At 32.6% G+C, this 15127-nt stretch overlaps 1 protein-coding gene across 1 annotated transcript; it reads right to left on the reverse strand.

The window, feature by feature from the left end:
• Positions 1–1257: 1257 nt before the first annotated feature.
• LOC149483894 (MAPK regulated corepressor interacting protein 2) lies at positions 1258–11227 on the reverse strand. The gene is made up of 5 exons (XM_089701388.1): positions 11062–11227; positions 10890–10974; positions 10615–10724; positions 4050–4106; positions 1258–3403 (listed from the first exon to the last, which is right to left on the reverse strand). Exons 1-5 carry the CDS (start codon positions 11111–11113, stop codon positions 3258–3260), a joined length of 450 nt encoding a protein of 149 aa, XP_089557514.1. The 5' UTR covers positions 11114–11227; the 3' UTR covers positions 1258–3257.
• Positions 11228–15127: the final 3900 nt, after the last annotated feature.

Genomic DNA, 15127 nt, shown 5'->3' on the forward strand with positions numbered 1-15127 from the left:
TTAATAATGAACGCTTTATTCTTATAACCTTCGCCCTTAAATTACGCTAGTTCGTAATGACATTACAAATCAATAATATTTTTAATATTGCCGATGACGTAATAAATCCTTGTTTTCTAATTAACTTTTTCTCTGTGGTTTCTGTAGCAAAAACCCACAACAAAGACATTATCCATAGGTAATATCTGTGGATGTGGTAATATCCCAACATTTTTATGAAATGTTGGCTGTGCCGTGCGAGATCACTCGCGGACGGATAGTAGGTACGCCAAAAGCAAATATTTCTACAGCTTCAGCTGGAGTGTGTTAATCTAAATTAATATGTAAACTTTGTAAATAAAAATACATAGATTTTGTCAATAATTGTTTATTCAACTACAACAAAAGACATAACGTTTATAACTAAATCAGTCTAAAAATATTCTACATTCTCACTACATTTCATATAAATCATCTAAAAAGGATAAAAACTACGTGCTTCCTCTGCACAAATAATATCGCCTTGATAAATCTTGTGTTACTTTATTTTCAGTTTCCTTTCACAATAAAACAATATAATATAATTTATGAGAATTCATAAACGAAAAGAACACTGTGATTAAAAAAAAATATTTGGCTATAAAATAATGTCTATGGTCATCACAGAGAAAAAAAAGATTGCCATAAACAACAACTGTATTAAAAGAAAAAAGTTCAAAAGATCTCTACAGTATAAGCGTGGTATAAGCTATAAATAACCATAGACTAATGCGACGAGTACACCAATATTCCTAAGATTTGTAAACCAATTTAAATATGGAAGACATTTTTGCTCCAAGCGGGCATTGCAAATGTAACAATGATTTTCAACAGCTTAACAACATGCGTATAATTTGAATACTGTTCAACAATGAGAAGCATAGACAATATCTATATTATTGTGATTAATTCATGGACGAAGTGATACTTTTTATCAAATGTACAAATGGAATATACAGTTGAACCTCGATAACTTAAACCTCGGTAACATAAAGACCTCTGTAACTTCAAAAAATAATGTGTTCCCTTCCCATCAGAGCCCAAAACCTCTTTAACTTAAAATACGCAACCTCTATAACTTAAATAAATAATCTCTGTATTGGCCCTCAGTAACTTCAAGAAATGTTTCCACAACCTCTATAACATAAAATTGTTTGTCAATGATTCATTTTGAAAGAGTGTCAAAACAAAAGGTTTCGGTATTTATTGGTTGCACGTGTTTACTATGTATTGTTAACGTAAACAATACATTACCTATTGTTTGCTTTATCGAAATTCTTCAAAGCCTTGCGGCGGTTAGCTTTATGACAACGACTTACTTGCATCATAAGTTTTTGATTGTTGTCCTGGAAACATCACTTTACTTACTGTGTGATAAAACTGGCTTAAAATGAGTCCAAAAAGAAAACTAACAACCCTCACCTACGCTTATAAATTAAAAGCTATAGAAGCAGTGAAAAATGGATAGACCCTTGATAACTTAAAACCTCTATAACTTAAAATATTTTGTGTTTCCCTTGGACTTTAACTTATCGAGGTTCTACTGTATTTAATGTTTGATTTATTGACTAGTTATTTAATTGTGATGTATGTGAATTGATTAATAAAAATTATAAAGTGATAAAATATTGAATTATTGGTTTAAAACATTAGATTTCATAAACATAAACAAATTAACAGTTACATTAAATTAACAAGTTTAAAACATAGAATTGAATTGTACAAATAAAAATAAGTATATTAATTAAAATAAGAAATTGATTCAATCGAGTCTATTGCAAACACACTTACATTTACAACAATATAACTAGTTTATAGGAGGAACTATGTTTATTAATATAAATTTATTGCTGTATTATAAGGCTTTTATTAATTTCTGATTAGACTATGTTATTGCGACTTCACCAAACCAAATAGATAAGCTTAATTGTGTTTAATTGCACATGCCCTTAGGATAATTTTATAAAAATATATGTAACACATTACATATATAATATCATTGTTAAGTCCAACAAGGTTATAATTTTAAGAATATTTACAGGATATTTACTAAGTGCTGCCATAGAAAGATTTTCTTGCTAATATTTTTTACATAAAACTTAATTTCCTTAATAAATAAGCCTGGCAGATTTAAAAAAGGTTTAATAATTTATTATTGCTCCATTTATAGCTCAGGCATTTAGTTATTAATATTTATTTAAACACTACAATATATCAAATGTAAAAAATATCAAGGCCATTTTATTATTGACATGGCAACACTTATTCCTAATTTCTGCCAATTGCCAAAATAACCTTGTCAGACGTGCTAACAACAGTACAATGATAGATAGTTGAAGCCTGAATCTATTTTAATCATGAATTAAATGGCATGATAAAATATCTGACAGATGGTTAGTGCAGTTTCTGAAGATTCATAATTTTAATACTTTCAATACAATACGGCTCAAATTGGATACAGCTGATTGTCTTTCCCTTTATTGTTTAGTTGAATATTGTTTATTTAGGGCTGATTTTTCAATCCTTGGTTAAAACTTATTTGTTGAATAACGTATTAAACTACCATTTAAAAAATGTATTCTAATTATCTGTATTTGACAGTGTACAAGTGACATTTTAATATTATCGTGTAATACTTTATTGGACGGATAAGTTTTAACCAAGGATTGAAAAAACGGCCCTTAGTAAATTTGTTATATTGATTTGCGTAACTTAACTTAAATAAATGGCTATGAGAAGATAAAACTTATAAATTGTAATAAAAGATATATGATTTCAATGTCTTTGGTATCCAATTTATGGTGTGAATTTCTACTTAAATATTTAACAACATAAAATCTTTATAAAAAACGTCACGAAAAACAATCTTAAAGAATATTGGTTCAAGCAACATGGAAATATTATTGAGCTTTGGAAAATTTTGTCTTAAAAGATAAAGGTGTTACCTACTGAGATCCACAATCAAATATAGATTACTAAATCCAAAGAACCGTGAAAATATACATGATAAAACTGTCTTCAGAACATTTAAAATAAATGCCGTTTTACACACCCTGTATGTACATCTTACAATCTATCAATCATTGATATGATAAATTGGCGAATCGTATCAATACTTGAAATTTTACAAAAATATTTGGCATTATATAGGCACTAATAGAATTTAGTAAACTATAATTGATTGTGACTTACGCTACCGAAAAATTTCGTGTTCCCCGACGATAACTGGTGCGGTTATCTCAAAGAGAGTTGGTGATGTTTTGGAAGAGTCGCTTGCCCCACCACGTTTCAAGGTCGAAGGGCTTGAAGTCCCGTAAAACTGGACTCGGCTCATCGTCTTGGTAGTACAGGCTTGTGGGTAGTGTGGGCGATGAGCTTCCTGATCCTGAAAGTAATTATAACATAACATGTATTGTTTTTATTCTGCCTTTACCTTTAACAATGTTTGTATTCCATTTATAGCAAACTAGCGGTCCGCCCCGACTTCGCCCGTGGTACATATTTCGCAATATAGCCTATGTTCTTTCTCAGGGTCTTAAGATTGTCTGTGCCAAATTTCATCAAAATCTTGGTTGAGAGGTTTAAGCGGGAAAGCGGAACAGACAGACAGAGTTACTTTCGCATTTATAATATTATATATTAAGTAGGATTTTGAACAATGGTTTATTCAATAGTTATGTAATTTTATGTATGTAATCAGATTAACATTTAGGCAAATTTATGATCCTGTATGTAAGAAGACATTCTAAAGACGGGATTCTAGACAACATTACAGAACAATGAAAGAAATGCATTAAAGTTGCTATATCATATACTTATATGATGATGAGTGCAAAGGTTTTCTAATTTATGTTCTAAGATCTATAGCTGGTTGGAAGACCAAGGAACTACTATGAATATTTTTTTATGAGCAAGGCCACTAAACAGTTTCAGGAATGTGAAGTAAAAATAGCATTTACCATCATTTGTTTGCCAAACTAGTATTTTATGAGATAGGATTATAAAATTATAAAGTTTAAAAGATTTCTTACCTATTGTACTTGTAGGTGTTGATGGTTCACTATCACCATTTGCTGTTTGCGTCCAAGCTGAAATAAAAGCAAATTATGCTGTTATTAAAAACAAATCTAAATCTATACTAATATTATAAAGAGGAAAAGTTTGTAATTATGTATGTTATTAAGAAGGTATGTATGTATTGTTTTCACGCATAAACCTCTTAACCGATTATGATGAAATTTGGCACAGATAATCTTTAGACCCCGAGAAAGAACATAGGCTACCTTTTATTGCGAAATATTATGTACCTCGGGCGAAGCCGGGGCGGACCGCTAGTGAGAAATAAAACTCCTTATTCATAACCTTTTTAACATTTGGTATTGAATTTGTTTTAGAGGATACGATTATGGCTAGCAGTATTGTTTCCAGTTTGAGAAAGTGAAGGTGCTAATTGATTTACATAGTGCTGTCATTTTTCCAAACTTATGGTGACATATCTTGAAATAAGACAGGCGAAGTTGTATTGCAATCATGTTTTTATACTGAAAATTCTAAGTTGAATATAGCAATTTCAGATTTTGACAGCCCTAAATATTATATATCTTTTTACTGGAAATAATCAGTATAACAAGATTTCCATTTTAAATACAGAATCATTTATGTACAGAAGTTTAATTCAATTGGATAATGTAAAAAAAATTTATTGTAAGTATATCAACATATATATAATATATCACATACAGTAGGCGCTTGCTAATCCGGCACCGGCAATTTTTCCTCTATGCCGGATTGTCGGAAATGCCGGATTATCGAATTACTATAGGAAATAAGACTTCATATTATTTATTTATTCATTTATTATTTATTTATTTATATTTAAAATGGTAAGTTGAATTTATTATAAAAAAATACATAAATTAATTAAAATATTAATTAATTATGTATTAAAATTACATATTAGGTTCATCATTTGTGACGTTTTCGTTCAGTAATCCGGCGTTCAGCTATGTAAAATGCCGGATTATAGAGCGGGCTGTCTGAGTCCCGAAGTGCCGGACTACTGAGCGTGCCGGATTGGCGAGCGCCGGATTATCGAGCGCCTACTGTATTTGTTTAGAAGTTTTCAAATGTTTCATGCTGATGTTTCACAGCCACAGTAAACAGAACTTATAATAAATACATAACACATAATATCCACCCAAAAATATTTTTTTGATGGAGTTTACAGGGAATCTCCATAAAAATGTATTATGATTATTAAGTTTATGTAAACATAGTTGTTTGAAGTTTAAATAACACAGAATTCAATAAGAACTCCATTATCTAACACAATCTTGTCTCAGTGTGACTCAAGTATAGAATGAAGTAGTAGGGTAGGCGTAAAAAAGTACACACGCAATTAATTTACTCCATGCTATTTAATTGGTATTTATTTTTAAAAGTATAATAAATAATGCTATAAACCACCTACGTACTTACCGGACCATTTTCCCACAAAATTAACACTCAAACTCATAGTATAAACCTACAATTTCACTACTTTTTTTTTTTTACTTTGTCATTCATAACCTCTCTGGACTTCACTTTTACAAACTGTACAATGAATGAAAACACAGATTTATTGTCAATTAAAGAATCCATGGCACAGATGTCGGAGATGTTTAACAAAAGAATGCTGGAATTCCAAGAGGATCTTAAAAAAACATCCACTACCACTTCGTTGGCCAGTCCCCCGACTAGGTTGGCATCCGATTTTACAGCTTTCCGCTCCTTCGTTATAACATCCCTGCAATGTCTACAGACTCAGGTTGATTGCCTTTATAAGTTATATGACAATCAGGAGATGAGAAGTAGAAGGAAGATTTTATTGCTGCATGGTGTTCCGGAGCACAAAGATGAAAATGTGACCTCTGAAACTTTGAATGTATTATCCACCCACTTAAAATTGCCTAATTTGTCAAGCAATGGAGTGAGTCGCTGCCATAGGTTGGGAAGCCCCAAAGAGAACAAACCACGACCTATTCTCTGTAAACTCCGTAACTTGTCCGACAAGGAGCTCATCTGGTCATCCAAAATAAGTCTCAAGGGTACGGGAATCACTCTCTCGGAGTTTCTTACCAAAAGCAGACATGAGGTTTTCATGGCTGCTCGGGAACATTTTGGTGTCACTAAATGCTGGACAAGAAATGGCCACATATTTGTCATCGGATCCGGAGGTGTTCGCCATCGCGTGGAGAGTATCGCTGATTTTAAGCCTATATCTGCATCACAAGACAAACCCAATCCAGGTACCTCTGCTTCATCCCATATTTCCACCAAAGATAGTAAGATAGTCGTTCGCTCAAAAAGGCTTGTTAAAGGCACCAAATAACAATAGTACCAAATAATATAATATTTATTATGTACATTGTTCAAATGATCATCCTTTTCAATGTTTCCGTTTCTTCTATTATGTATTATTAGTTATTACCGTTTTTATCAATTGTCTTTATATGTTAGTTCCACCATTTGATACTACTATATAAATATACAACGTCTATCTACCTTCTGCTATATTAAATTATGTTTTACTACCTTCTTTTTAATTAACTGCGTTTACTTTTGTTTGTTTACGTTTTACAATTTGTATTCTGTTAAAAGTTGTCAACTGTCAAGTGTCAATTTATTGTCAATGTAAGTCTGTCAAATGTCAAATTCTTATTTTAAGATAATGTTGCCATTTGTAAATTAGCTCTTGGAATTGTCATTTACCTTTAAGTTTCGTTTTTTTTTTTTATTTTATTACTTTTTGGCTTGTATACTTGTTTAATTTATAGATAAATTCCGGAGAGTACGAGGTGTAAAGTATAAATACGTTTATTTTTATTTTTTTAGCTGATATTAGTTATCTATTCTGTTTTTTTTTAAATATTATTTTATTTTTATTTTTTATTATATAAGTAGTATATTATTATTATTATTAATCTTTATATTTTTTATAATGTTAAATATCAGTTCTGAACATTCCGAGTATCATGATTGCAGTCAAACATCGTCACCGGATTCTTTAAGCAGCGATGAGAATAGTTTTCATAGTGCTTCCTCTCCCCTCTCCCTTGCTCTCCCTACTCTGTTTAATAATCTTCAGAAAAATTTTAATGTCGTTCACATTAATGCACAGAGCATTCCGGCTCACTTTCCTGATATGCTTGCATCATTCGTATCCAATAATATCCACGCTATCCTGGTTTCCGAATCATGGCTCAAGCCTTCCCTTCCTTCAGCCAATTATTCCCTTCCCGGTTTCCATCTTATCCGAAACGATCGTATTGGCAGAGGTGGTGGTGGAGTAGCAATTTATCTTCGGACTCATATCCCCTTCAAAATGATCCAATCTTCCTCCCAACCCCCTCCAAGCAATACTACCGAACATCTCCTTATAGAAGTCCAACTTCCTCATTCCAAAATTCTCCTCGGCGTCTTCTATAGTCCTTCTTTGACCAATAACTATTTCTCTTCCTTTGACCTTCTCCTTGATGACCTTACTCCTGAGTATAACCATCTTATTCTCATGGGCGACTTTAATACATGCTTACTTAAGAATGACCACCGAAGTAAGAAATTATACTCTCTCCTAAATTCACATAATCTCCATATACTGCCGCTTAATCCTACACATTTTTCTCCTGGCTGCTCCCCTTCCCTTCTTGATCTCATCATTGTCTCCTCTCCCCTTTCCGTATCCAAACATGGTCAGTGCTCTGCTGATGAATTTTCCTATCACGACCTCATCTTCTTATCCTATAAACTCCGTCCTCCTAAGCTCAAACCTTCATCTATCCTGCTGCGTAATTTTGCCGGTATGGATCACGACCAACTTCGACTTGATGCTTCTGAGTGTGATTGGCAAACAGTTTTTGACGCAGATACAATGGATCTCAAAGTGAACTTATTCAACGATATTATGCTCGCACTGTATGATAAACATGCTCCTTTAAGACCTGTTAGGAAAAAACACACACCTGCTCCGTGGCTGTCTCCAGAAATAAAATCCCTTCTTAGTAAAAAACATCGTGCTAAGACCAAACTGAAGATGGCCAAATCCACTGAGATGCAGGACAAATATAAAACTATACGTAATCGTTGCAACGTATTGTGTAGGGATGCACAAAGACGTCATATTCACAAGTCGGTCGAGAACGGCGACCCTGTTAAAATATGGAAATTTTTAAAATCTCTAGGAGTTGGTAAATCTTCCCATACCTTCCCTTCATGTAACATCAACCTGGATAATTTAAATTCTCACTTTGCTTCTTCATCTTCACTTAACGCCACTGTAAAAATTAACTCTACCCTTAATAATCTTTCTACCGCTTCTACTCCTGATTTTCCTCCGTTTATTTTTAAACAAAGTTCTGTTGATGAAGTTAAGAGGGCTATCCTGTCCATATCGTCGAATGCCATCGGTACTGATCTTATCAGTCGTAATATGATCATTCCTATCCTTGATATCATTATTCCCGTCATTACCCATATCCTAAATTTTTCAATCATCTCCGGAACTTTTCCTAGCTCCTGGAAGGATGCTCACATCATTCCCCTCCCCAAAAAACCTAATCCATCAAACTTATCCGATTTCCGTCCTATTTCCATCCTACCATTTTTGTCCAAAGTACTCGAGCGCCTTATCCATTCCCAGCTTAGCACTTTCCTTAACATTAATAATATCCTTAGTCCTTATCAGTCTGGTTTCCGTCCTGGTCATAGTACGACCACTGCACTTGTTAAAGTTACAGATGACATTCGTTACGGTATGGATAGCAAGCAACTCACAGTTTTAGCACTTCTTGATTTTAGCAATGCCTTCAACATGGTAAATCATGATATTCTGCTGAGTTTGCTTCGTCTCATTAACTTTTCATCGACAGTTCTTGATTGGTTTTCAAGTTACCTGGGCGATCGGCGGCAGCGTGTTTTGTTGGATGAAAAACAGTCAACTTGGTGCGCAGTTTCCGCCGGTGTGCCTCAGGGTGGCGTCTTGTCACCTCTTCTCTTTGCCATTTTCATAAATAATCTCACTTCTCAATTAACTTCTCCCTACCATATGTTTGCTGACGACTTACAAATTTATACCCATTCTACGCTCGATGAACTACCAAATGCTGTTCATTTTATTAACAATGAACTGGCTAAAATTGTCATTTGGTGCGATCAATTCGGCCTTAAGATCAACCCCGCAAAAAGCCAGGTTATTGTAGTTGGTAGTCCTTACCAAATATCTGAGGTTGACTGGGGTATATTGCCTGCTGTACATATTAACGGTGTTATAATACCTTTTAGTAAGCATGTTAAAAACTTAGGTATTCACTTAGATCAAACTTTATCTTGGTCTCACCAGATTCAAGAACTTGGTCGGAAATTTTACGCCGCGTCTAGTTCTCTACGACGTCTGCGTAACTTCTTACCCATACCGACAAAAATTATGTTAGCACAGTCCCTGCTCCTTCCCATTATTGATTACGCTGATGCATGCTTTCCTGATTTAACGGTTGAGCAACTAGACAAACTTGAGCGACTTCAGAATTACGGTATTCGGTTCGTATTTGGTCTCCGTAAATACGACCACGTCTCCTCTTTCCGCAAGAAACTCAAGTGGCTCCCAATTCGTCTTCGCCGGAATGTGCATTATTTGCTTCTCCTGTACCGTATCCTTTTTGACCCTAAGACCCCCTCCTATCTTAAAACGAAATTCAACTTCCTGCATTGTGAAAGCTATTCTCTTCGTTCGGTCGATAGGCTTGTTCTGTCTACTCCTTTTCGTCGCACTCATTACTTTGGTAATTCCTTTACAGTCACTGCTATAAACCTATGGAATGAACTGCCGATAAACATCAGACAAGCCCAATCCCTTGCTTGTTTTAAAAATCTCGTCCGAAATCACTATTTAAATTTGGCTTTTGACTCGGTATAGCATATTTAGCTCATTATATGTATTATAATATGTATATTATTTCTTTAATGACTCCTTGTCCTTTGTCTTTTATTATTTTATATGGATATGTATTCATATGTATGTAAATGTATATATATATATATAGGTATATATTTTTTTACTTATGTTATGTTTATTTTTGTTTACGTATGTGTTTATTTTATAGTGTTTAGTTTATTTATAATCTTTATTTAATAGTATTTTGTTATCTTTGTATAACATTATTATTTATTTATCTTTGCGTATACTTTCTACCTACCTACCTCCTATTTCTAGTTTATTATTTATCCTTTCTATCAGTTGGTTGCCTGGAAGAGATCACTCTTAAGTGATAAGGCCGCCTTCTGTGCTGTTTTTCTCTTAGAATAAGTTTTGTTTGTATTTTATGTATTTTGGCAGCACAATAAAGAGTATAAATAAATAAATAAATGAAAGGTCCTACTTTACTACTTTATATGCATCTAGATAGCAAAAGCTTAACATAACTGCTTGTATGGGTTAAGCATATTATAATAAAAATGTGTATTCATATAGAAAGTGAATATATTTTCATCTTTTTCACTTTGAATTTGTAGTGTTATTGACTATTGTTTCTGTATTTTGTTATAATTGGACAATTTACTTACTTTCACTTATATATCTAATTATTTCCTCGTGTTGCGGCGTTATTACGCTGTGCTGTATCCTTTGATGGACTGTCTTTTTACCATTGGAATGAAAAATCGGTTTAGGCATACTGAAATAAATACGAAGCATCCAGATAAAACCTTATTTTTGTCGCAAAAGAAACTATTCATATTACATATCAACATGCGTGAACCTTTGAGCGGAGGTTATGTAAAGAACTGTGATGAAATTATTTAAGTTTTAAATTGCATCATACTGAATAAGTGTTACATACTTAATAATTTCTCCATTATCTGCGTCAGAAGACCTTCTATTATGATCTTTGCGGCTGTCTAATCTTTCCAAATTTTGCGAGAGACCTAAAGAAAACAATTATTTTAGATCAATTAACGACGGCAAGTAGATAATGGTAAAATACAATTTTATTTCAAACTCCATAGGGTTACCTCTACGAGTTTTAGCAACAATCTTGCTAGGTCCCTTAGATACAGTATACATTTTAATTTTCCTAAAAATTTAAAATTTTGTTACGAATTTACACTACCCAGTACTATTCCAATACGACCGTCGACCAACTTGATGCGAGTTGTGACAACTGACAGCCACCTGACAGCTGACAAATAACAAGATGACAGTTGATAATGCAGAACTGATACAAACTATGTTGCTATATTCAATAAATGTGATGATATAAAACGGAAACAAAACGTAAATACATACATATACATATTACATTTCAATTTTTAATTAAATTTGATAAATTTGTGCAATATTAAAATTTAATTATTTTTTAAATAGATTTTATATCCTGCTGCACTAGGTACTCTAAGTTTAGTATCTTTATATGAAATTTTAGAACGAACGCAGTTTAATTTGGCGGCAAATTCAAACTATATAGATACTGAAGATTGAAGATACACCTCTTGCCACGATGAAAGACTCACAACAATAAATTATAAGTATTCGGTAAATCATGTGGGTACCTGGCCTACCTGCTAAAGTTTTATAATATTAAACACACAACGACAAGTAAGCATTATTATTTTAACCTCCTGGGGCCTGCGGTCATATATATATTACATAAACAACAAAAAAATATTTCAACGCCATCTTTTGCGTATATGCGGGAATAATACCTCAAATCGATGTAGTGGTATGTCATCCACTATACTAAACGGTTTTTGGTTTTATAAGTGATAGTGATTTGAAGTATTCTCATTTCGAAGTTGACGATGGCTGTGCGACGACAAACACGTGGTCAGTAATCTTACATTTCTAGTGGAACTATTAGTATATTGCAGTATATCTTTGTATATCTAATTATAATAGATATTATTTCTGCAACCGCAATAGTTATTTTGTAAGATAAATCTAAAACTTGTGAAAAATATGAATGTTTTCTTTTATGTCATACTGGTAAGACATTTGGTCTCAATTCTTGCCAAATTGGTATTGGTTACAAGGGCCCCATGTATTACCTATATGACATTCTTTAGTTTATGTTACAGATTTTATTATAATTTTCAAGAATTATAAGATACTGAGATCTACCAACACCTAGATGAGTAAAATATTGACATATATGATGGACCTATGGAGTTTCTTGTCGGTTCTTCTCCATAGATACTGCTTTCCGAATCGGTGGTAAATGTTAATACTGTTATGACTTATGACGATTCAAAAGTGCTTTAAGAAGAAGTCTTATTGAATAAATAAATGTTTGAGATGAAGATAATGCCCCAAATGATACCGATGAAGCCGCCCAAATACCAGAAAATGATTCTTCTTCCATTCGTCCAATGAGTATGAGTCATGTCAGAACAGAATCGTCACTATGTATGTCATCTTCAGTTGTTGGCAGACCATCTCGGGGACGCACATGACGTGGACCAAGCATTAGAGGAGGCTGACCGAGAGGATGGTTTAGAAATAAGACCTAGGGGTGGACGTGGCAATATAAATACACCGCCGCGCCGGTGCAAAATACTTGAACTGGTCGTTTCTCACCCTTAAAAATACCTATCTTTGAACAAAGGTACAAAAAATAGACACAGAACAATTGATAGAATAATAAATATTTAGATTCAAGTTTAAAAATATATAATAACAAAAAAAACATGTAGTTTTTCTTCATTTTCATAAACTTATTACACTTGGAACTGGGACCCCCTGTAATATATATATGACATAAGGAAAATCCAAGTTTTCCACGAAAGATTTTTTTTTCCATTTTTTTGAATATCTATAATTGCATTAGAACAGATACAGCTAATTTATATTAAAAAAGAAAGAAAAAAAAATCCTGGGTCTCAGGAGGTTAAGTTTAATAGACATGCCTATTTGTTTGATAATTAGCCTATTTAATAAATGCGTAGTCCTCACAGACTAAAGTTTGTAGTTCTAAATCAATTTAAGTTGATCATTTTATTAATTTCTTTGTATGTACATTAAAAGTAGATAATTATTTTCATTCACAAATCACATTCACCAATGTTTACTAATTTATTAACCCGCAATCTAAAAACCCAAAATATTATTTCCTACGTTCCAATAGGTCCATATTAAAAACTTTAGATAGCGTGCGTAAACCCGTTAAAAACGTGAACAATTTAAAAAAATGTGCGGTATATGGAAGAGTTATGCTGCGCTATTTCCTTCAATTACTTCAACTGACGACAAAATTATCGTGACGTGAATTAATAAGACATGCAATAGTCATGCAAAAAGTACTTCCTGGCATAACCGGTTTTATAGCCCAGTTTTTGCTGATCGCCCTATTTGGATGTTTTATGGGTACTATGGTACTATATCTATTAAATTTTTATTCTATAATTATAGCCTTTTTGAGGACTATTGAAATCTCGATAGAGTGCAATGTGCATGACTTGTTACAATTACATAGTATGATCACAGGTATGATGCAAATAACGTACCTAGGTACTTATTGGTCATTAGTCTAATACTATATTGATAATGATTATTAAAATGAAATACCTAGAGCCTCTGTAAAATAATAATAGTTTAATAAAACTAAAAAAAAACACGCTTTTTATAGAAAACCGAACTAAAAAATAGAAAACTTTATCAAATTAGTGTATTGTCATCGGTCCTCAATAAATCTACAAAGTTTGAACGAAATCTGGCCGTTTAAAGTGGGTCAAAATCGCGCCCAAAGAAGTCGGTTACAAACAAACATACAGGTGAAGCTAATATAAAGCGTGTAAAAAGATGTACCTACTGAAATTTACAAAAAGAGAATAATGAAACAAACATTAAAATATTGAACCAACATCGTTCAATGAAAGGGTATATACCTACTTAATACAGAAATTGGAGACAGATAATAATATAATACTCTACTAGTACTTTTATTATATGTATATTTCGTTAAAAATGCAATTGAAATAGCCCCAGTTTTATACCGCAATACACTTTCGCTATTGTAAGTTAACTTTCACTTAACGACCACTTTAATGCACAATTGCGGATGTATCGAATCTTGACTCATTTTGCACGCTCGACTTAGTTTAAGTGGCACTTAGCACACATTTTTATGTTAAAATATGCAATTAAATGTCGTATCAATCAACAAACGGTCAAGAGCGAAATATTACTAGCCTTTACGAGAAAAAAATATTTTATATGTATATCGCTTATTTATACTATATGGATCTAATTAATTAAAAATCAAAATTATAATTATGTGAGAGCATCAAATTAAATGTAGAGAGGTTTTATTTTAAATAATAACTGAATAATATTTATGACCTACCGATGCACTAAGATTGTAACTACTACAGTCTGTTATACACCATAGTAACTACGTACCAACAACATATCGTAATTTATCTTAAAAAAAAGAAGTATTTAATTATAGCTCTACAAATTCATGAAATAGAATTCGTACACATTCTTGAAATAAAATGCTCAAGTAATAACCTATAACGTCGTAAATTACAGGCGTCCAAAAGATAATTTCGGTGTTATCTAGCTATAGGACGATCACAGAAGATTGATTAGTTACGTATTGCCGCAGTTAACGCCAGTCTTACATTTTGTTTGAATTTGTGTACGCTTTGTGTACGCTACATAGATTAAAAATGACAAAAGTTCAAATACCGTGAGTCGTTAATCTTCCTACAATGCAACTAACGGGATTGCAGCGGCGCCACTTCGAGGTTTGTTAACACAGTCAATGTAAGTACCTACCTTTGTTTATACTTTATCTGTATGCAAAATAGTGTTTTGTCAAATATGGCTAAAAATAATTATATTGTTAATGAGTTTTACTTACATTGCTGTACGTCATGTAATCGATATAACATATGACTGTGAATTGTTATAAATTACCTTGTTTGTTATTTGTTTGTTTGTTATTTACATCAAAATATTGTCTCTCTCATTAATAATTTGTCGACCTACCTATTTAATAGGTAGTTAGGTACCTACACCAATAAAAATAATTGAAGTTACTAAATTGATGTTACTAAATTGACCTATTATAACTATTCC

This window comes from Colias philodice, chromosome 12, assembly GCF_061535455.1.
Source record: "Colias philodice isolate Cphi_HAF_F1 chromosome 12, ilColPhil1 Martin Lab GWU primary, whole genome shotgun sequence".
In the NCBI taxonomy this organism is placed as follows: domain Eukaryota; kingdom Metazoa; phylum Arthropoda; class Insecta; order Lepidoptera; family Pieridae; genus Colias; species Colias philodice.

Bases quoted from the DNA above. Each gene is read 5' to 3' on its own strand.
- LOC149483894 (XM_089701388.1), bottom strand. From the start codon at position 11,113: ATGTATACTGTATCTAAGGGACCTAGCAAGATTGTTGCTAAAACTCGT. The intron at 10,725-10,889 runs GTATGTAACACT...TATTTATTTCAG, and splicing joins GATAATGGAGAAATTATTAA to TATGCCTAAACCGATTTTTC. The intron at 3,404-4,049 runs GTAAGAAATCTT...AATTACTTTCAG, and splicing joins AACACCTACAAGTACAATAG to GATCAGGAAGCTCATCGCCC.